A 21790-nucleotide genomic window follows, 5' to 3' on the forward strand; every position below is an offset into this window, starting at 1 on the left:
CTGGGACAAGCTGTTAAAATGGATGTACCAGGGATGAATGTCACTATGAGCAGATATTTCTCCAGCCCCTCAGCTGCTGTTTGTAGGATGAGCTGCCTGTGGCTGCTCTCAAGGCACCCCATGGCCCAGCAGGCAAAAGAGCCCTGAAGCAGAGGGGTTTGTTGGCCACTGGCTGAGGCGTGACAGGACTGAGCTCTGAGATACCTGATTCAACACAGGTGGTGAGGAACCAAGCCCATTGAGAGGAGGTGATGGGGTCCTCAGGAGTTCCCCATGGGGATGTTTTGATAAGGGCCAGTTTGGGATGGTATATCCTGTGCAATTGCCTCAGGCAGCCCGGGAGTGGAGGCTGTTACATCCCTAGATGTGGGAAAAAATCAGTTAAACTGATACAAACAAGTACAGAAGAAGGAACAGTGGCAGGATGGGCTTGTCCAGTTTGGAGACAAGCAAGATTCAACCCTTGCTCTGGGGCAGACAAGGGCCCTCTGTCCTCAATGTCCCAATTTTCCCAATTCAGGAGAATTCAAGTAGTTCACGACCTCCTGCTCTGCCCCAAACAGCTGCCACCCTACACCTCCAGCATCAGTGTGTGTGGGGTCATCATGACCATCTAGTCCTGGGTGATCCTCCTTGACTGTCAGTATCTGCACTCCCTGGCAGCCCCAGACCTGCTGTGAGGACCCTCATTGCACAGATTCTTCTTATCCTGGAACTACCTGACAACCTTGATTAGAACCATCCTATGCTCAGGGGAACCTGCATTCCCATGCCTCAGAGGACCCTCATGTCCCTTGTCATCCATGGTTTTGTTCCTGGATACTCCCAAGCCCTTTGTCCTTCGTGGCCCCACTCTCCAGGACTCCCTACATCCCTTGGCAGTGTTCCAGGTATCACTGTTGTGCACAGTTCCCCTCTTGTCCCAGACCCTCCCCAAGCACCTTGATTATCACCTTCTCCTCCTCTCGGGGAGACCCAGACCCCTTGTGCACGGTCCAGCCCCAGGGTCCGCACTGTCCCCTGCTCCTGGGGCTCCACGACCACAGGGACCTGTTGGACCTACCGGCCATCCCGGTCCCGCTATGGGACCTAAACGGTTCCCTGCAGGGTGATGTGTGCCCTCGGCAGCTCCATCCCCCGTGCAGCCCCCGCGGCCCCCGGCGCTCCGCGGAACCCCCGCGGTCTCCATCTCCCGTTCGCTCCCGCCTCCCTCAGTTGTTCTCCCGGTGCCCCCGTTCCCGATCCCGGCCCCGTCCCTCCCCTCCGGCCCCGGCGAGGGGAGGAGGATCCGGCCGGCGGGGCCGTGCCCAGCCCAGCCCCTGCGCCGCCCCGCGCACCTCGCACCGGCTCCGACACCGGCACCGGCACCGGCACCGGCTCCGCTCGCCCCGCCCGCCGGACCCGCCGCCCGGCATGAAGGTGCTCCGGCACAAGATCGAGCTCCTGACAGGTACGGCCCGGCCGCCCGTGCCGGGAGCGGGGGGTGTCACACAAGGAGGGCCATGGGGCGGTGGGGCCGGAGTGGCGAGAGCCGCCAGCCCTGCCTGGGGCTGGAGCTGCCCCCCGCCCGCCCCGCCGCTGCCGCGGCTCCCGCAGGTGCGGGCTGCGGGGTCGGCTCCTTTGCGGGCTCCGGGAGGTGAAGCCTGGCTGCAGCGGGGAAAGCCCGGCCTGGGGGTGCTGGGGGAAGGGGGAACAAACCCGGCAGTCTCCTGGCGAAGGGGCCGCCCAGCAGACAGCCGGGGGTGGGGGTGCCCGGGGGGTCGCTGGAGCATCCCTGCGGTGCCTCCCCGCTCCTCAGCCAGCCTCCCCTGGGAGTCTCCCCGCTGCCCCGACGAATGCGCTGGGCTGGGAAGGAGGCTGCTCTTAGCAACAGCCACTGCGAGACAGCCTGAGCCCCCACCAAGCCCCCTGCTGCCACCGCCACCCCCAGGCCATCCATCAGTGGCACCGTGTGCCCGGCCTGGCGGCTCTCGTGGGGTGGCTGCCCGGTCCTGCACCCCTCAGTTGGACCACACTGTCAGGCTGCTTCGTGGGGGCTGCTGGGTGCAGACCTGTGTCCCTCACGGGGCCAGAGAAAGCTGTGGGTGTTCCTCCTGCACCGGTGGAGCAGGATGTAGCCCAGACTGTGTCACACTGGGGTTTTCCTTCACCCCACTGCGCTCCCCCATCAGTCCTGCTCAGGGGGCAATGCTGTGGGCACACGGCCGTGGCTCAGACTGAGCTGCAAGTTCCCTTCCTCCCTCTCCCAGCCTCACTGAAGGCTGCCTTGGCTTCACTGCCTGGCAGGAGCCAGCCCTCACTTCTCTTGATTTGTCTGCCTGTTTGTTGCACGCTGCTCAGTCAACCCGAGGTATCTGTGCCAACATCCTGTGGGCACCACATCCGTGCCAGGGCAAGACACAGGTAGTCACTGTGGAGACTCCTGTGAGACTGAGGCAACATCTGGGGGATCCCTGCCCTGTGACCAAACACACTCCCAAGTGTGAAAGGGAGCTCACAGCCTTGTTGTGATCATGATATAATACTAATGATATAATAATAAAAATAATAATTATAATTATAATAATTATAATAGTGCTACATGCTGGTTCTCCTCCAGTTAGCCAGCAGTGAGCTGCAGATCGCTGGGGAAGGTAAGCCAATGTGGCTGTTCCTGTCCCCATCTATATACACAGTGCCAGGGCCCTGGTGGGGCAGAGCACCAGTCCCAGACAGGGCACTTATGTCCTGCTGGGTTTGGAACTGATTGGGAATTAGGGAAGAGGAATGTCCTGGCTGTGCCTCAGAAACTGTGGCACCACACTGGGAAGGCAGAGTGGGGAGTGTTTGGGGTGGTACCCTGGGAATGTGTGCTTGTCGAGGAGCATTGAGGTGAGCTGCAAAGAAACGGGCTCGTTGCTGGGCACATTATCCTGGCATAAGATGGGAACCAAGTTGTTTTGGCCAGGAGACCTGGAGATGTAGCTTCTTCACTGACAGCAACAGTCCTTCACAGTGACAGTGGCCCAGTGGGGCTGGGTGAGACTGCCCACAGCCCCACAGCCACGCTGCCAGGAGCAGGGCCAAGAGTTCCTGTGGGGTGGCATGGGAAGCAGAGCACCCAGGAAAGGTGGTGACATGGCTGAGACCCTGCTTACTGACCCTGCTTACTGATCCCTCCTCTGTTCCCACAGTCAGCACCACTTTAGGAGACTGCCCATCCCATGCTGGGGATGCTGGTTGGGGCAGGGATCTGCCATGTCCCCCCTGAGCCTGCTTTCCCCCACCACGCAAACAAGGTCACGGGGCCTTTCCTCATGGCTCAGCCACCCTCCCTCCCATATTAGCTGCAGGCTGTAATTATTAAAGGCATTCACCATACACTAAGTGCTGTTCCCAGCCAGCCTGGGGCCGTGGCCACACGGTGGGTTGGTGTGCTCAGCGTGGGACGCTCCTGCTCTCTCCCAGACCCAGCTATCGGTGAGGCCGATTTTTCTCCTGTTTTTTCCCCCTGGGGTTGTGGGATTGCTCGGTTGGTGGCTCTGCAGGCTGTGTTGGCTTGGCTGTGCTGGTGGGCTGTGGGCCAGGGCCGTCCCTGTGCACAGAGCCATCTCCCCAGCAGCAGCAGCCCAGCCTGGTGCAGTGTGCCCCTCACTTGTGCCTCTCCATGGGGCTGATGGCACCTCTGGACATCCCCAGGCCCAGTGGGACCCTCTGGGCAGGGGGTGACAGAGAGACTCCTGGTGCTGGGTGCCCTGGGAATCTCGAGGGGCTTCACAGTGGTGTTTCTCCCTCCAAACAGTCCTGGATTGTTGGATGGCTCCCAAGGAGCAAGGCAAAGTGCTGTGTCTGCAGAAAGCAGGCAGGTGGCACAGCCTGATTGAGTTTTAAATGGAAAACCCGGTCGGAGGAGCAAAACCCGACTTTAGAGGGGAGTTTATGACCAGTTCCTGTATTCCTGGTAGCCTTACAATATTGGTGGCATTTCTTGGCCTTCCCACATCGTCAGCCTGGACTGATCTAGGTTTGGAGGTGGACAAAGTGTGAAGCAGGCTTGGCTGAGGCTGTGTGGATGGAGCAGGTCCATGTCAGCTGTGGTGCTTGTACCGCCCAAACCATCCCTCTTATGTCCAGGGAGATTGCACAGGGGGGAGACAGCTGAGGGGACATGGGATAAGTGCTGGCCCATTTGGAGAAGCAACAACTTGTCCAAAGGCTTGGTCTTGTGGAAAGGGTGAAAACAGAGGCTGCAAAGGCAATGCCTGAAGTCTGGATCCTGCTTGAGTGCAGATAATCCCCTGGCACTGGGACTTGCCAGTTAACCCATCCCATTTAAACACAGGGGAGCCCGGACTTTTCCCATATCTTTCACCTTCTGTGTGCAGCCAGCTGCTCATCACCTTGCTCTCTTTTGCTCTCTGAGCTGGGCTTGTGCCTGGGGGTGTTTTTGAAGATGCCAGTGTTGGTTGAGGTCAGCAGCACCCAGTCTCACACTGCTGCTGAGCGGCACCTCCATGGAGAAGTCTGTCCCTGCAAGTCCTGGGGCTGAGGTACCAACTGGCCAGCACCTGTTTCACAGACAAGGAGAAGACTTTGGGAGCAAAGGCTTCACCTTTGGATTTCTCCCATCATTGCTATACAAACTTCAGGCTGTCTCTCTGCTCTCTTTCTGCTTGGAACATCCCTCTGCCTCCCAGCATGGCTGAGAAACATCACCCCTCATTCTGCCTGTGCAGAGAGATTTCCCTCTGTCCCATCCATACCTATCTGTAGCCTAAAACTGGCCAAAACCCTGGATTTTCTGTCTTTGGCTGATGCTGAAAGCTGTGATGGGAATTTGTATGATCTTGTTGTGGATTGAGTGCTTACTAAGGTGACCTGCACGGACAGTTGGCCCCTCAGTTTGCCCAAGATCATGCCCTGGAGATAGTTTTGTCCTTAACTGGGTGAACTGGACCTGGGTAGGGGCTGGGAGCTGAGCTCACCTAGGCACTGTCTGCTCTGTGCCTGCTGCCAGCTCCCAGCAGAGGGGCTCACTGCAGCCCCTGGACAAGCTGAAGCACCAAGTCCCTGTAGTAGATGGGTGGAGTGAAGCTGATTTGGGTCCCATCCCTTTGGGAGGGAGACCCATGAGGCTCTGGAGGGCTGGGGCAAAGAGAACCGAGGCAGGATTTGCCCTGACATGTCCCTTGCCCTGGGCAGGGCTGCTGCTGCAGGAGATGACCATGGCAGGGCTGCACGAGCTGCGCTTCACCGAGGAGAAGCCGCTGCTGCGGGGACAGGATGCCGAGCTGGTGAGTTTGGTGACCACGCTGGCTCTGGCTCCTGCATGTGGGGCACCAGCACGTGGGGGCTTGGGAGGGGCTGTGTGTGGCACTGGGCATATATGTGGTACTTTGTGTGTGTGCTGGGTTTGGGGGCACATTTGTGGTCCCCAGTGTGTGTGTGCCAGTGGTGATGAGCCCGCATGGCTGAGCACAGGTTCAGGTTTGGTGGGATGATGGATGTGTGTGCAGAGGTTCTGCATCATGCTAACACACACCTGTGTGTGTGCACACATGCAGGTAACACATGCACCTGTGTGCAGCTGCTGTGGAGGTGTATGTGTGTGTGCACACGTGTGAGCTCTGTGTCCTCTGTGTCCCCTGCAGCCCCGGGCAGAGAGTGCCTGTGGTGTCGGGGGGCTTTGTGAGCTGGGTGGGAGGGCGCTGCAAAACTGAGGGGTGTCTCTGTCCCTAATGGCTTCTTCTCATCCCAGGAAAACTCGGATGTCTTCCTTTCCACTGTGGACACAGATTGGAAGGTAGGACCAGCCATGGGAGGTGCTGCCCACCCCTGGGTTTCACATGGAACAGCAGCCTGTGCCTGGGAAGGCTGCGGGGCTCTGAGTGGGCTCAGGAGTGTTGCTGTCCCTTTTTTCGTGGGGATGCAGTGCCTGGTCATTGTCTGTTGGGGTTGCACATCCATCATGGTCCTTGTCAGAAGGGGACAGGGGGATGCTGCCAGGCATCTCTGTGCTGGCGCTGGGATGTGGCTGATGGGCACTTGGCCATGGGCTGGGGACAAAACCTTTAAAACAGGCAATTTCTTCTCAGGAAGGCCAAGCTGCTTTTCCAGCCCCTCTATCATTACCATGGTAATGGTTTCCCAGGCAATGCCAGCTCCCTGCTTACATAAGGATCTTTGAAAGCCTCTTTTTCTTTTGGAGGGCTGGGGCATTGCCCCCTATACCACCCACCTCTCTTGAAGAGCAGGGCCCCTCTGCTCTCTTGGCTGGCACCTGCTGATTTTGTACCTTCATTTCTGCTCTCCAAACAAGCCCCATGAAACAGTTCTGGGACTCATGGGAGCTCAGCTCGTGTCTGGCTCCCATGCTGGTCTGCATGACTCTCACACCTCTGCCCAGGCTGATCCTGCACCAGGCTCCCTCTGTGGGGACCAGGGTGGTGGGGAGGGAGGGAAGTGGGGCTGCCAGCTTGATGCCTGTCCCTGTCCCAAAGTGTTCCCCTGCCAAGGGACACCAGTGATTGACTTCAGGTTATGTGCTGCCACTTTGCCAGCAGTGGGACCATGGGGAGAATGGGCTTGGGTGGTGATGACTGAGCCCTTGCAGATATGGCACTGAAACAACAGCACCCGTAAGGACAAAATAAATATGGATTTCATTCATCTTGGGACAAGGGCAGGGGAGTACAGGTCCTTCTTTTATAGCAGTGCCCAGAATTTTGTGGCTGGCCCACTCAGTGTCTGTCACCCACGTGCGTGGGAGGGTGCAGCTGGTAAGGGAGCAAGGCTTTTGGCAGGGTGCTGAGTGGTGGCTGCTGTGGTTCACAGAGTGGAACATATCTGATGGCCCTCTCAAAAGCCACAAAATAATTGAAATGGTGCCCTTCCCAGCAGCTCCAAATCTGGTGAGGTGCTGGGACTGGGAGCAGCAGGGTGTGCAGGGCTGGGCTGCTCCTTGCTCTGCTTGCTCTGGGCTTTTGTTGGCCACTGGAGAGGAAACCAAACCTCCTGGTGTCACAGAATGAGAGAGAGGAGGGAGAGGGAGGTGAGGAGGGGAGGGAGGTGGCAGTGCCAGGCTGCCCAGAGCTCTCAGTAGCACCAGAGCACTAGTGTGGCTCTCGCTCAGCTGTGCTGGGGCAGGGCTTGGTTGGCACGCAGGGGATATTAAAGAGCAATGACCTTCCCAGGACAATTGTTGTGTATTTCAGGGGTTGGCCCGTGGTGGCACTGAACTGTGTCCCTGGTGGTGCCCAAGTGGAGCAGTTATGGACAGCAAATGTCACAGGGATACACCTCCATGCCCTCAGGACCTAAAAAAGGAACTGGGCAATGATCAAGAGAGCTTTTCCCAAGCCAGCCAGACCCTGTGTCCTCTTGGTTCCCCTCCAAGAGCCTCAGGGTAGGGATGGGCTGAGTTTCCTGAGCTATGCCAGGGCAACCTCCTCCTTTTCTCCACTCTGACATTTGCAAGCTGGTGCTGTGCAAAGGCTGGGGGCTGCCTGCCATTCTTTGGGGAGGTCTTACCCCATTTTCTAGGCTCACTTCCTTGGGATAATCCAATCCACCCCCCAGCTTAACTCTTCACTGTCTGTCTGCTCCTCCCTAGAGCCAGTCATTGATGGGATGCTCAGGCCTGGCTGGGGCAGTGGGGGGGACTGGGAAGCCCCCACTTCTGCCACCAGCCAAAGTAAAGCCCTTGGGACATAAGCCAAGGTGCAGGAGAGCTGGGGGCAGGTGCCCTGGGATCTGGGTGCCCTGGATCCTGCAGGAGGCCTGGGCCACCTGCCAGGCAAGTGGGCTAGTAGCCAAGGCTGTGGCCATCCCATTTGATGCTATTCAAGCAAAGTCAGCCTTGCTCAGCCCTCTCATCTTCCTGAAACCCTTTTGAATTCACCTTGGCTCTTCCACCCCTTCTGTCTTCTATTAACCACTTTCTGCCTTTTTTTGTCCCTCTGCATCTCTTTTTTTTTTTTTTTTTTTTTTTTTTTTTTCCTGGGGACTGCAGCTGCCATGGTCTTTAGCTCTACAGTGAACAGGACTGGGGAAAGGAAAAATGGCACCTGGAGTGTCAGGAACCATTTGGGAGCTGGGTTTCCCCACCACACACAGTCCTTTGTTCACAGAGATGCCTCTTTCCAGGCCTGTGTCTGAGCTCCTCATGGGACAAAGCAGTGCAGAGTAAAGCCTCTCTGGTGGAGGCAGCATGAATGTCATCCCTCTGCCTGTCTGTCCTTTCTCCCACATCCAGACCTTCTGGCTGTGCAGTCCTGGCTTGTTTGTCAGACATGGCTTTCAGTGAGTTCCTGAAAGGCATCAGAGGGACTGTGGGACTCCTTCTCCATCCACGATTGCCCAGCTTTGTGCTGGTCATGCCATGCAGGGGCAGGCAAGGTGCAGGGGGAGGGCACCCACAGACTGCTGAGGGGTTTGGGGCTGTGGTGGTAAGAGGCCTCGATGGAATCAGGGCAGAAATCATCTGCCTGCACACATGTGCACATGGGAATACTCATGTGTGTGTGTATGCACACAGCATGTGTCAGTCCAGGGACACGATCCACCCCTTGGAGCTGCTGGATTGTCCCTCCTTTTGCTTTATTTACCTGCCACTGGTGATGCCCAGGTCGGGGCTAAACCCTGCACACGCCCTGCATGCCATCATTCCACAGCAGGTGGGATGAGTGTGCTGCTGGCTGAGGTGACACAGGTGTCTGGGCAGTGTTTACCTGTGGACATGAGTGTGCCCCTCTGTACGAGGTTCTGCAGGTGTGCAGCTCGCTGTGCACCCACCAGCAGCAGTGATGGCTGTGGCATCCATGCCCAGCACAGGGCAGGGGGATGCAGCAGGTGTGCTCCTGGTGTGCACATCACCACGACACACATGTACAGGAACACGCACTGACACACACAGGGCCTGCCCTGGGTGGGGGGGGGGGGGAATGCCACGAGCATTTTATGGAGTGCCTATGCTTTGATGTGGGCATGGTATCAATTTTTGCAGCTTTTGCAGTGCCAGACGGTTTTGCCTGGCCCCTGTGTGTCTATGTTGGTACGTGTTCCTGTGCATGCACACGCGTGCTCACGTGCACAGCACACTGTGTGTCCTTCTCCTGGTTTTTGGGGTGTGCCCGTGTCCATCTGTGGCTCTGTGTGTGCTGCCCGTGCCTGGGCACGGCTGCAGGGCCTTGGCCCGGGCTCAGCCGCGGCTCTGTGTGTCGGTGTGGGGCTGGAGCCGGGTGTGTGCGGTGGGCACAGGGAGCCCTGCCCTGCCCTGCCCTGCCCGTGCTGGGGCTGCTCTACGGGAGGCCAGTCCAGACACCCCGCCTGCCTCCGTCTGCCGAGAGAGGGAAGATGGAGAAGGTACCGCACGGTGCCAGGCGTTTTTTCTTCATAAACAAGGGTATTTGGGGCCAATTGGAGCATGAATAATTCCCGCGGCAGCCAATGGCTGAGTGCTGGCTCCATCGCGGCGCTCGCCTGCAATGGAGGCCAAACCTGCCGAGGGGGAAGGGCGAGGGAGGGCTTAGCGCAGGGCTGGGGCTCCGCTATAAATCGGGGCGAGGGGCTGAGCCAGCGCAGAGCTCAGCCTCGCCCCGGCCGCTGCATCACTGTGCCCCACACCGGGACCTCCAGCTTGGCCCACACCGCCTGAGCATCCTCGTCCGCCCGGTTCCTCACCATGCCGGAGTGCTGGGATGGGGTAGGTACCGCCGTTCCCGTGCTCGCTGCCCTCCCTCCCTCCCTCCCCAGGTGTTTTGCCCCAGCGTCTCTCCCGCTTGCTCAGGCTGGGCCTTTGCACCCAGCAGGGCTCGGCGTGGGTCAGGCAGGCATTGAGGCAGGGAGGACCCACTGCTGGAGAGCCCTTACTTCTCCCAGCCCTGCTGCCGCATCCCTGATGTGCTGCAGGTTTTGGGGACACATTGTCCTTGAGCGCGTCCTCCCCGAGCCGGCAGAGATGCTGTGCCGAGGCTGGGGATGAGCAGCTGTGGCCCGTGCTGGGGCTGTGTGCTGACGGGGCACAACTGCCCCTTGCCCACCCCCCGAGCTGCAGAGGGACAGGGTCTCTGTCTGTTTTGAATCAACACCTCAGTTGCTTTCTGGCCTCTGCGGTGATGGCAAGACCCGATGGCAACAGGCTGGTGCAGAGGGGGTGAGGGAGGTGGGAGCACTGCAGCAGTGAGCAGGTAGCCTGGACATGGATGGGCTCTGTCAGACACCTATGGGTGTCGAGACCCCCATGGCCCTCCCTGTTAGGGCCGTGGTCTGTCTTTGCCCCTCTCTCCTTGCTGCCTTCATCCCCTGCATCTCCTGCATCCCAAGCCTCTTCCCCCAGCGAGCATCCCTGCGGCAAAGGGCAGGGCTGTGGTAGCCAGCGGTGCTGCAGAGGCTGCACCACGGGCAGGATGTGCCTGGCTTGGCAAGAGGCAGGAAGGAGCAGTGCTGAGAATGGATCCGCTCCCTTGGGTGGGCGATTTTGGGGTAGGATTGAAAGCTGAGCTGTTGGGGCTGTGATGGGGAGCACAAGGATGATGATGGCAAGAAGGCAACCCTGTGCCCAGGATCAGACCACATGGATGTCTCCTCCTCTGTGACCTTGGGCCAGGCCCTTGCTCTGCCTCAGTGTCCCAATCTGTTGTTGCAGAGGGATGTCACTGCTCAGGGACTTCTGCCTGATGCAGCTGCAGGGGGTGGAGGGACAGCTGTGGATGAGGGGTGGGGTCAGGGTGTCCTTGGGAGCCAAGAGATGTCTCCACAGAGCCTTGGATCTGCTTTTGGCCACTGTGCTCCCCCAGGGACAGCAGGTCTCAGGGAGGGGAGGGACTGCAGTGAGGAGACCCTGTCCCCAGGCAGTTCCTCCCATCCAGGCCCATGTCCTTCAGAGTCCTTGGTGGCGCGTAACCCGCGTGAGCATCCACGTACCTGCTCCCCTCCCACCAGCCCAGCCATGGGGCTGCCAGTGCCAGCAGCGAGGCCCGTGATGCTTGGGCACCCTGCCATCATCTCCTGCCCTGCCCTGCTCAGTGCACGATGCTCCTGCACCCAGCAGATCCCAGCCTCGAGGTCACTGCTGCTGGGCTGGCAGGCAGGCATGGGCATCTGGAGGGGACCTGTGGTCCATTGTCCTTGTGGAGCACCTGGGCTCAGTTTCCTGTGCTAGGGCCAGGATGTGGAAGGAAAGGAGCTCTCCTAGACAGGGAAACTGAGGCACGGGGTAGTTTTTGTTTCTGTGTGGGGGCGCTGCCATTTCAGACCAGGGATTTTGAAGTTACTTTCGCTGTAATTTTGTGATTAGGTTGCAGCATTTCCTGGAGTGCTGTCCCGGGTCTGACCTCTGCCAGTTTGTCCCAGATACATTGAATCTGCACCAACTGGGCCATGCTGTGAACCCCTACCCTGTTGCCAAAATTTTCTCAGCCTCAAGCCCTTGAAGATCTCCTCTCCTGCCCTGTGGTCCACCTGTCCTATCCTATTATCCTCCTCTCTCAAGCCCTCTTGCATCCGTCCCTTGATACCATCCTGTGATCCCATCCCATGATAAACATGTCCAATTCTACATCCTATGATCCTATCCAAAGTCTTTCCTTCCCTTCCCTCCCCTTCCCTCCCCTTCCCGAGCATTTGTATGTGATTTGTCCTGCTTTTTACCCCCTCTGGGATGCCCAGAGCTTTTCTTTTTCCTGGGACAGCTGCTCCTCTTTCCTGTGTCTTCCCATGGGACCCAGCCATTTGGGGGAGCAGCAGTGAAGGGTGTGATGGCAGGGCAGGAGAGAATGGAAGGATGTCTTAGGGCAGGTGGGCATCACCCCATCTCTCCTCTTCCCCAGGAACACGACATTGAGACCCCCTATGGGCTGCTGCACGTGGTCATCCGGGGCTCTCCCAAGGGGAACCGCCCGGCCATCCTGACCTACCACGATGTGGGCCTCAACCGTGAGTGCTGCTCCTGGGCTGGGGCTGCAGGGCAGGCAGGGGTGAGCCCGAGGCTCCATGGGGTACCAGGACAGCACCCCTGGTTCAGCTCCTTTTCCTCTGCCTGTGGCTGCACAGGGGTCCCCCCAGGCATCAGAAAGCACCAGGGAGTTTGGATGCTCAGCTGGACACAAAGCCCAGGCCAGGCACAGCCAGGAGTGCTTGGCCACCCCAGTGCTGGCTGCCTGCCTGCCCACACCAGGCAGGGATGGGATATGGGGGATGCTGGGCTGGTCCTCACTGCCACTGCCAGCCCGTTGGTATTCAGAGCATGGACCCAGCTGGCAGCAGGGCATAGTGGGGGACAAAAGAGACTGGGAATAGCAGGAAAGGAGAGACCCCGAGCTGGGGCTCTGATGTGGAGATGCTGCACTTTCCGTCAGCCTGCAGCCCTGGAGCTGCACCCAGAGCCCTGTCCTGGGCTGTGCCCTCCAGCTGAGCTGGGATGCCCAATTCCCTGAGAGTGGGGAGAAGCGTCTCCCGCTCCGCTGGCGGCTGAGGCTGAGTCACTGACACACTACATGAGCTGTGTCACCATTGCAGCAGCTCTGGCTGTTCAGGCACACGTCATGCTGGCTGCAACGGGCCTTACAACCTGCCTCACCCCACGTTTTGGAAGGGATGTGCCAGCACTGATGCCATGGGACAGGACCCCACCAAGCCCTGGCAGTGTCTGTGTCCCACTGCAGAGGTGGGGACTGGGGATGTTTCTTCGGCCCTTTCCATGCAGGGAGATTTCCAGCTGTTCCTCAAATCCTGTGTTCTCTTGAGCCCTGTCTGGGGATTTTGGACGGAGTTAATACCCCAGTCTTCTAATTCTGCTGCCCATGGGTCGTCTTGCAGTCCTGGGCTCTGCATCCCTCAGTCCCATCCTTCTGAGGTTCACCAGTGAGGTCACCCTGAACTCTTCATTCTCCTGGCTGTGTGTGTCCATCCCCATGCCTCCTGACACCTGTAGGGATGCAGCCCTTGCTAACAGTAGCTGTGGGGGCAAGGAGCCTGGAGGGAAGGGGATGGGATGATTTTGGTGGCATGTCACCTCCTGGCTGAAGGGCAGTGGGAGGGTGGTCAGCTTCTGTCCATGCTCCCTTGTCCCATCAGGCCCCAGTGTCAGGGTGTTTGGTCTCTGATACCCACCTGCCCTTTGACAGACAAGCTTTGTTTCAACACCTTCTTCAACTACGAGGACATGCAGGAGATCACAAAGCACTTTGTGGTGTGCCACGTGGATGCACCAGGCCAGCAGGCAGGAGCCTCACAGTTCCCTCAGGGGTAGGTGCCAGCTGCAGGGGCTCACTGTGCCTGCTGGGGTGTCACCTCCCTGCCCCTTGGGTTGTTGCTGCCTGGCAGTTGTGCCCTGCCTGTGGGTTTTTCCCAATTGTGCCAAAGCCTGTGCAGATGAAGGGTGGGCAATAGGGTGGTTTGCAGGTGGGTCGCATTTCCCTGCCCATTTCAGGCAGCCCAGCTGCCCTGTCCTGGACACTCTGCTCTGAGCAGGTTCCATAACCACCATCCTGTACCTCCCTATGCCACAGGTACCAGTATCCATCCATGGACCAGCTGGCTGCCATGTTACCCAGTGTGGTGCAGCATTTTGGGTGAGTCAGCCTCTCTTCCACAGCTGCTGGCTGAGGGTCCTGGGTAGGGAAATGGACAGAAGATAAGGATTTGGGGTTTGGGGAGCTGTCCCTGTAAACTTCCATCCTGCAAGTATTCTTGCTGTGGGTGGAGGGGTGTCCCAGGGAACATGTTGGATCCTGCTGTCCCTTCATATGGACCTCTCAATTTTTCCAGGTTCAAGTATGTGATTGGGATCGGTGTTGGGGCAGGAGCCTACGTGCTGGCCAAGTTTGCGGTGAGCCTGGGGCTGGGATGGGCTGGCCTTGAGTTTCTTGTACCTGCTGTCAGTCCAGGGCATGGGGAAGGGCAGGAGCTGATACCTCCAGGCAGTCTCTGTTGCTGCAAAGGCTCCTGGATGGTTGGGGGACCCAGGACAGCAGTGCCAAGGCCACAGTGGCTGGGCAGTCTTGCCACAGGTCTCCCATTGCTCCCAGGGCAGGGTCACATCAGCTCCATGCAATGCCTGTGCAGTGGCTCTGGTAGGGGGCTGCCAAGGGCACATCTCCCCTCCCCTCTGAGCCTCTCCCCTCTTGCTCACTGCAGCTCATTTTCCCTGACCTGGTCGAAGGGCTGGTCCTTATGAACATCGACCCCAATGGCAAAGGCTGGATTGACTGGGCAGCTGCCAAGGTGGGCACGGCCCCGACCCCTCCTCGCAGTCCTGGTGGCTTCCTGGTACAGGAGGCAGCCAGGGCAGTACAGTAACTCCCTGTGCTCCCTCCACAGCTCTCTGGCCTCACCAGCACGCTGCCGGACATTGTCCTGTCCCACCTGTTCAGCCAGGTAAGGGCTGTGCAGCCTCCGGGCCCCTGCCACCAGCCCCCAGCCCGGCATCCCAGCTGGGTCACCTGGGCTGTGCCCTGCCAGGTGCCACAGTGCCACTGGACCTGTCCCATGTGCAGGGTTGGGGTCAGTCAAGCCCTGCCTGGTCTGAGTGTGTGACTCATGCCCATGTCCTGCCTTGCAGCAGCACTGTGCCCAGCTGCATTGCCCAGCATCCTCCTCCTCGTCTGTGCTGGCAGGACTGGGGGAGCAGGGTGTCTCCCCAGCACCTGCCCTGATCTCCATCCTTGCCTCCACAGGAGGAGCTGATGAACAACACGGAGCTGGTGCAGAGTTACCGGCAGCAGATTGGCAGTGTGGTGAACCAGTTCAACCTCCAGCTCTTCCTCAACATGTACAATGGGTGAGTGCTCCAGGCAGCCCTGCTGCTGGGCTGTGTCCTGTCTGTGCTGATGGGTGGCTCTGAGGTCACTGTGGGAACCCAGACCCCTGTAGGGTGCTGTCATCACCCTCCAGGGCATGCAGGCAGCAGTGCAAAGTTGTCTGACACTGCTGGCTAAGGATAGGGAATGGTTGTACCTGAGCCAAAGCCTTGCCATGTCCCAGAGCCCACTGCCATGGGTACACATTCCCATGTTTCCTCCTGCACTGGGTGCTGGCACAGGCCTGAGAAGTGGGGCAGAGATGCTGTCCCATGGAGGGTTGGGAGCTCTGCCACTCTGCTGTATGCTGCATCCTGTGGCACAGATTCTGCTTGGGCTGTGGGCAGAGATGGCCATGGCATCCTCCATGCACAGACTGCCAGGACAGCAGGGCTGGGTGTGGCTTCTTAGGGCTGGCAGGGTCCTGATTCTTGTGCAATGGCATCAGTGGTGGCATCTGCCCATGGGCTCACACTGGTCTTCTTTCTCCTCCATCAGCCGCAGGGACCTGGACATCAACCGGCCTGGGACTGTGCCCAATGCCAAGACGCTGCGGTAAGAGTCACACTGGCAGGTCACAGAGGGGTGCTGGGGCAGTGGAATTCACTCAGACCAAGCCCTGACCAGGCCCCTTTCTCCTCTCCCTTCCAGCTGCCCTGTGATGCTGGTGGTGGGAGACAACGCGCCTGCTGAGGAGGGGGTGGTGAGTGACAGGGCAGTCCCCGCGGGGCGGCAGTGGGCGGTGCCCACGCTCGGGTTCCCTGCCTGCTCAGACACACAGCAGCTCCTGGGAGTGGGAGTGTGCTCGTGTGCAGACCCGCCTGCTCCTCTGGGCACCTGTGCACGTGCAGCTGCATGTGGCTGCCACACCTGGAAAACTTCCCCTTCTTCGTATGCCCAGATGTGCTCATGCTGTGCACACTCGGGTGTGTTGGCACACAGGCACGCTCCCTGCCTGGCCACGTGCACCCACACAGCTGCTGGCACACTTGTCTGCATGTACACACACGTGTGACACAATGCCTCCCCAGTCCCCCTCACCTCCTGTTGCAGTCCCCACCCTTGCCCAGACTGATAAGAGGAAAGTCCCCTCTGTCCCATGGCAGGGGAGGTGGTCCTGTGGGCTCATGGCTCCCCTAGTGGCCTGTCTGCTCCTGGCTGGGGTGGGATTTGCCAGCTGGAATGCTGTGGGCCAGTGGTGGTACACGGGGATAACTTCTGCTTGGCTCCTGGCTTCCTAGGGTGCTAATATCATCTCTCCTGCCCGCAGGTGGAGTGTAACTCCAAGCTGGATCCCACCAACACCACATTCCTGAAGGTAGGCTGGTGGCAAGAGGCAGCAGGGAGGTTCCTGATGCCTATGAAGTGCCCCATTGCCTTCTGCCCCAGGGCTGCAGGGTGTCTCCTTGTCCCCATTCCAGGTCTATCATGGCCCTTGGAGATGGGGGTGTATGGGGAAAGCAGGGTGACCCCAGCAGTGGCCTCCTGCCAGCGGGTACTGAGGGGTGGTGGGTCGTACAGGCACCCTCCCAAACTAAGCAGGACCTTCTCTTTGCAGATGGCTGATTCTGGTGGGCTGCCCCAGGTCACACAGGTGAGCCCTCAAAATTTCCCCAGTTACCTGGGCATACTGGGCCCTGAGACATGCACTGGTGCTGTCCTTGGCTAGCTGGGGATGGGCTGATGAGGGCATAGGGATCTCACACTGGGGCTGCCAGAAGCTGCCTGGGGCTGAGAGGGGATCTCAGCCTCAGTGCAGCCTCATCTCAGCTCACCCTGCTCTCTCCCTACAGCCAGGCAAGCTGACTGAAGCCTTCAAGTACTTCCTGCAAGGCATGGGCTACAGTGAGTGCTGGGACTGGGTGTGGGGCTGGTGTGGGTCTGTGTGTGTGCTAGTGTGCATGTGTGCTGACCTGCTGCAGGTCTGTCTGTCCGTGTGTCTGAAGGGGTGTACAGGCTCTGTGTGCACACAGATGTGTGTACAAGGGCTCTGCGTGTACATATGTGTGTGTCAGGCTGCCTATGTGGGTGTGCACGTGTGTGTGTGTGGGCATGCACGAGCAGGGGCTGCGTGTGTGCAACAAAGACAAGCAGAGCCCATGTGCAGAAGTCTCTGCATGTGTGTGTGCACAGTTTATGACCATGTGTGTGTGTGTTTATATCTGTGTGTGTACGCTTGCAAAAGTCCTGTCCACGTGTGTGTGTGTGTGTACAGGTCTGTTGCACGTGTGTATGTGTGCAGTCTGTGTGCAGTCTGTGTGCACAGGGATAGCTCCGTGTGCAGGCACACGTGGGCTGGGCAGGGGCTCCTGTCCCAGTGGAGTGGCAGACAGGGCTGACTCTCTCTCTCTGCCCTCCCTGCCCTCCTCCCGCCCCTGCCAGTCACCCACCTGAAGGATCGGAGGCTGAGTGGAGGCACAGGTACCGCTCAGTGCCCGCTGCTGCATGGTGCCTGCCTGGCCTGTGCCCTCGAGCTGCCTGGGCACCTTTGGGAGCAGCCTGGGTGCAGGACTGGCCCTTCCCAGCCGGATGCCCACTGCCTCACTCCGCTTTGCCTGACATGGCATCCTGAGCCAGGGCTGGGGGCTGAGAAATGGCATTCAGAGAATCTCCCCTCCATGCAGGCACAGTCTTGGCAGTGTGCCCACTGTACCCTCCTCCAGGCTGTCTAGGAGCTGTGCCCACCAAGGCACATGCTGTCTGGGGGAGGGTGTCACCTTCCCTGCACACCCTGGGCAGCCAGGGGAGCTCTGATCCCAGCTCACTCCTTTCCTGGAACGTGGTAGTGAGGGGTCCCCACTGCCTGATGTCCAGAGGTTGCATGCCCAGGAGTGAGCCCAGTGTTCAGCCTGCCCCAGAGCACCCCTGTCCTGCCATCCCTTACCAGCCTGGAGCTGCTCATGTTGTCACAGCACCGCTTGCTGCAAGCTTGTGCCCAAGCTCTGTTGCATCGGGGAGCAGGGCTGGCGGCAGTGTTGGCTCAGGCCCCTCAGGTTTCCAGAGGGATCTGAGCACCCCGGCTGTGTCTCTGTGCCCGTGCAGTGCCATCTGCCAGCATGACCCGCCTGGCACGCTCCCGCACGGCCTCCCTCACCAGCGCCAGCTCCGTGGAGGGCACCCGCCCACGGGCCTGCACCCACTCGGAGAGCACCGAGGCCATGGGGCAGATCAACCACACCATGGAGGTATCGTGCTGAGGCCCACGCCCGCCGCCGACGTCTCCTTCAGAGCCATCTCCCATCCGTCAGCATCCCGCCAGCACCCACCCGCCCCGTGGACATCCTCCACCAGGGCCCTCGCTTCTTCGGGGTCAATTTGTCTTCTTTGCCGTTGGCCTCATCCCCTTGTCTGGTACAGGAGAAGGAGAGGGGCTTCGTCCAGCAGTCACACATGGTTCTGCATTGGTCCTCACCCTCCCCAGCACCGGCTTGGCCCCGGCTTGGGAGGGTGGGCAGCAGGGGGCAGGGCCAGGATGGGGTAGCAGGGTCAGGGTGGTGAGATGGGGACGGGATGTTGGGGTGGGTTGGGATGATGGGATGGGACAGCACATGGAGAGGACACGAGAGGTAGGTTGGTCTCCCAAGTTCAACTGATGGCTGACCAAAAGGAAGACGGAAACAGGGAGCAGCGCTTACTGGGAGGTCACTGGTCTGTTCCTAAGGATGCAGTTTTCATTTCTCCCTGATGGTGCTCTCTAGTGAGAGCTAGCACGGGATCCCCCAGCACACCCAGGACTTGCTACCCCAGAGCTGGCTGAGCCTTGTGAGAAATCACATCCCAAACTGTCCCTTTGCCCTGGTCATGTATCCGAGGGCTGCCCCGGGGTGAGTGAAGAGGGGTCAGCCCTACTCCAGAAGCTGTAAGGGCAGGAGGGTGGCATGAATGTCCCCCTGCCTCTGCCCATGCCCTCATCAGTGGAGGCACTTCCTTTGTCTCTTGTTACAAGGACAATTACTGCCTGCCACCAGATATGTACTGGGAAGGGGGGAATTGGCTGGCTTGGCCCCTGCCACACTGTCAGTTCCACTCCCAGCTCTTGGGCTGAGCCTGCCAGGGTCCAGAGGCCACTATTTTAGGGGATGTCACACAGCAAATCCCACCTCAAGTTTTGCAACAACCTGTGGGTGTCATCACCGAGGAGCCATTAGCAATAAGATGAGACACTCCCCCACCATGCTGGGGAGCCTTCAGCACTCTCTGCCCCGCAGGGTGCCTCCCCACAAGGTGCTGGCAGTGTGGGGTGACCCATGGGATGTGGGGAGCACTCTGTGGTCTGGCTTTGCCCACACAGCTGGCCAGACCCACCGTGGCTCCCCAAATCCACGTCCCCAGCTCTGGTATTTGCCTGCACTCTGAGTGGGGCAGGGCGTCTCAAGGGCTTGGCTCCCCCCGGGCTGTGGGGCCCCATCTGGCCACCAACTCCAGGTGGCTCTTGCCTCTCGCCCTCAGCATGGAGACCCTGTCATTGCATAACCCCAGTGATGGCCACCCAGCCTCTGCTGCCAGAGCAGCAGTGCCCAGCCCCTCCTGTGCACACCCTGAGGCATAGTTAAGGATGGTCCTGGCTCTGGTGATGGGTGCTCAGGTCTCTGTAGGTGGTCCATGGGGGAACCTGAGCAGGGAACCCACCAGGTGCCACCACCTGGGCGAGCAGAACCAGCCCGCTGGAAGCAGGTCCCACCCAGCCCCACAAAAGCATTCTACCCTCAGACCCCATCCCTGCTCCCCAGTGAAGGGCATGGAGGTCCTGGGGCTCCCAGCGGGTGTATGAGGGCTTGTGGCCCTGAGACCCGAGCCCCACCCAAACCTTCCCATAGTAAAAGGCCACCCCAAAACACCAGTGTCCCCCTTTGTCCCCCACTTTGTTCTGCTGTGTGCTTCCCTCTTGGTGTGACTCTGAAAGCTACGTAGCTCCTTTTTACGGTAGATACCGCTGCGATCTCTTGTTTTCTCAGCGTGTCCTTCCAGATGATATATATATATAAATACCTATACATAATATATATATAAGGGTTTGCCCAGTCCCTGACCTTTTTGGGTTCACTCCTCCTCGCATTCTTGTCCAAGCAGTGCTGTGTGGTTTCCCTGGAGGTGGTGTGGCCGTGCTCGCCTTCAGTTCCTCACCTTGGTTTGGTTGGTTGGTTGGTTTGGTTTTCCCTGGTGGTTTGTTCTTTTGATTTTTGTTGGTTTTCCTTTTTTTTCCCAGTCACAGCGGAATTTAACACATTTTTCTGTCTGAGTGCAGCCTGGTTTTGTCACAGCGGCACTGAGGCCGCAGCACTCACGAGACAGCAATATGTAAACCGGAGTTAACTAACCTGTTGCTGTAGAGAGGAGTTACTGTGTTGGAAATAAACCAACAAACTAATAAAGATGTTAAGAACCTGCTGTGCTCTTTGCAATATGCTGCAGGAAAATGGGTCTGAGCCCACCTGGGGCCTGCCTGCAGAGACCTGGCAGGCACGGGGGACAAGGGGGACACACCAGGCACGGGGGACAAGGGGACACACCTTGGCCACCAACCCCACTAGTGATGCCCACGGACGAGAGGCCAAGGCCTCAGGGTGCCCGTGGGGGAAAGCTGTAAGGTGCTTTGGCTTTGGGCTAGCCATAGGCAGGCTGCCTATGTAAAGAGTGAATGGAGGCTGGAAAGATGCCAATTGTAGCCCAGCGAGACTGGATCCAAGGGTGTCCACTGGGGAAGAAAAGACTGTGGCTGCACAGCTCTGTGGGTGAGCAGGGTCCTTGGGAGATTCAGCTTCCCTGTCCACTGGCAGGACCCCTGCTTGTTTCCCCATCAAGGTCTAAGTGTCTCAGGCCATAGCCCTTTCCAAGTGCATGAAGTCCTGCCTGGGGAGGATCCTCTCCCTACTTCCTAGTCCTTGTCCATGCTCGAGCGTGTCAGTGTCTGCCTTGTGCTGGGTCACTCCAGAGTGGTCCCCTCCTCCCTGCAGAGGAGCCCAGAATCAAAACATGGGGACGGTGTGGCTGTGTAATCCACACTCATGGTTGCCTGGGGTAGGCAGAGAAAGCCTGGACATGTGGGGAGGGAATGCAAAAGGCCAAGGCTGAGCTGAGGTGGGGGCAGGCTGCCCAGGAGCCTTTCTTGGCTGGTTTGGTTCTGCTGGTCAGGGTGAGCCTCCCCTTGGGGGGACAGAGTACACTGCACACACCCTTATCACTGAAATGCTTGTTGTGTGCATGTGTGTCCAGCTGCCATCACAGGTCTCTGCCTGCAAGCTCCTTGGACATTCTCTGGTGTACACACAGTACAGCCCCAAAATAGGGTCCACTTTATAGCACCATTATTCTGGGAGGGAAGGAAGAATAGGATTATGCACTTCTTGTAAATGTTAAAATAATTCCATAAATCTGAATAAAATTAATTTTTTTCTTGGTGAAATTGTCTGCAACACCCTGCCATGCATATTCTTCCTGTACAGGATTATTTCAAAATTATGGACTCAGAAATGTTCAGTTGGATAGTTCTTGGGTGGCTGAGGTGCTCACTGAAGAATTTAAATGATGTAATAGCTATTGAACACCCCATTATATGGCTGCCTAATTAATGTGAATGATAGTTATGTCTTACTCACAGAAGATTATTTTACACGGAGGAAAATCTACTCACTGCCACAGTAGCCATTTCAATAGTTTTTATAGGAGCAGTTGCATTATGGCTTCATTGAGTAAAAGGTAAGTAGCCATCCTAAATAATGAAGATTGAAGGTTTAATAGTCCCAATAAAGAATCCTGCAGGTTTTTTATTTCAAAAATTAGAGTTTGATTGCAAGCGTATGATAATGAGAGGGAGAAGAGCACTGGCACGTGGAATCCTTTTGGCTCCTTGGGAACTTCCATTTCTTCTGTGCACAAATGCAGAAGAATAAAGACAGCAAAACAGAAAATAAGCTGTTCTTTAGTTTTTCCTAACAGCATGTCCAAGCTCCAAGTCTCTCCCTGTGGCGATATTTCTGTGGACAAGGATATGCTGGATTGTGCTGCTGTGCTTG

The 21790-nt window shown here is 58.2% G+C and overlaps 1 protein-coding gene across 5 annotated transcripts; it reads left to right on the plus strand.

Moving 5' to 3' along the window:
* The first annotated feature begins 1383 nt into the window (after positions 1–1383).
* On the plus strand, positions 1384–20165 carry NDRG4 (NDRG family member 4). Of its 5 annotated transcripts, none has more exons than XM_083870526.1 (17): positions 1384–1450; positions 5182–5273; positions 5738–5782; positions 11808–11913; positions 13104–13224; positions 13488–13550; positions 13747–13807; positions 14116–14202; positions 14299–14355; positions 14655–14758; positions 15276–15332; positions 15429–15480; positions 16048–16095; positions 16336–16371; positions 16571–16622; positions 17160–17198; positions 17820–20165. In XM_083870526.1, the coding sequence occupies exons 1-17, from the start codon at positions 1414–1416 to the stop codon at positions 17972–17974; spliced, it is 1212 nt and encodes a 403-aa protein (XP_083726652.1). In that variant the 5' UTR covers positions 1384–1413; the 3' UTR covers positions 17975–20165. The 5 variants fall into 5 exon arrangements, with proteins under 5 accessions (XP_083726652.1, XP_083726653.1, XP_083726654.1 ...); XM_083870528.1 differs by lacking the exon at positions 1384–1450 and adding an exon at positions 3360–3459; XM_083870527.1 differs by lacking the exon at positions 17160–17198.
* The last annotated feature ends 1625 nt before the right edge of the window (positions 20166–21790 follow it).

This window comes from Zosterops lateralis, assembly GCF_965231275.1.
Source record: "Zosterops lateralis genome assembly, chromosome: 12".
NCBI lineage: Eukaryota > Metazoa > Chordata > Aves > Passeriformes > Zosteropidae > Zosterops > Zosterops lateralis.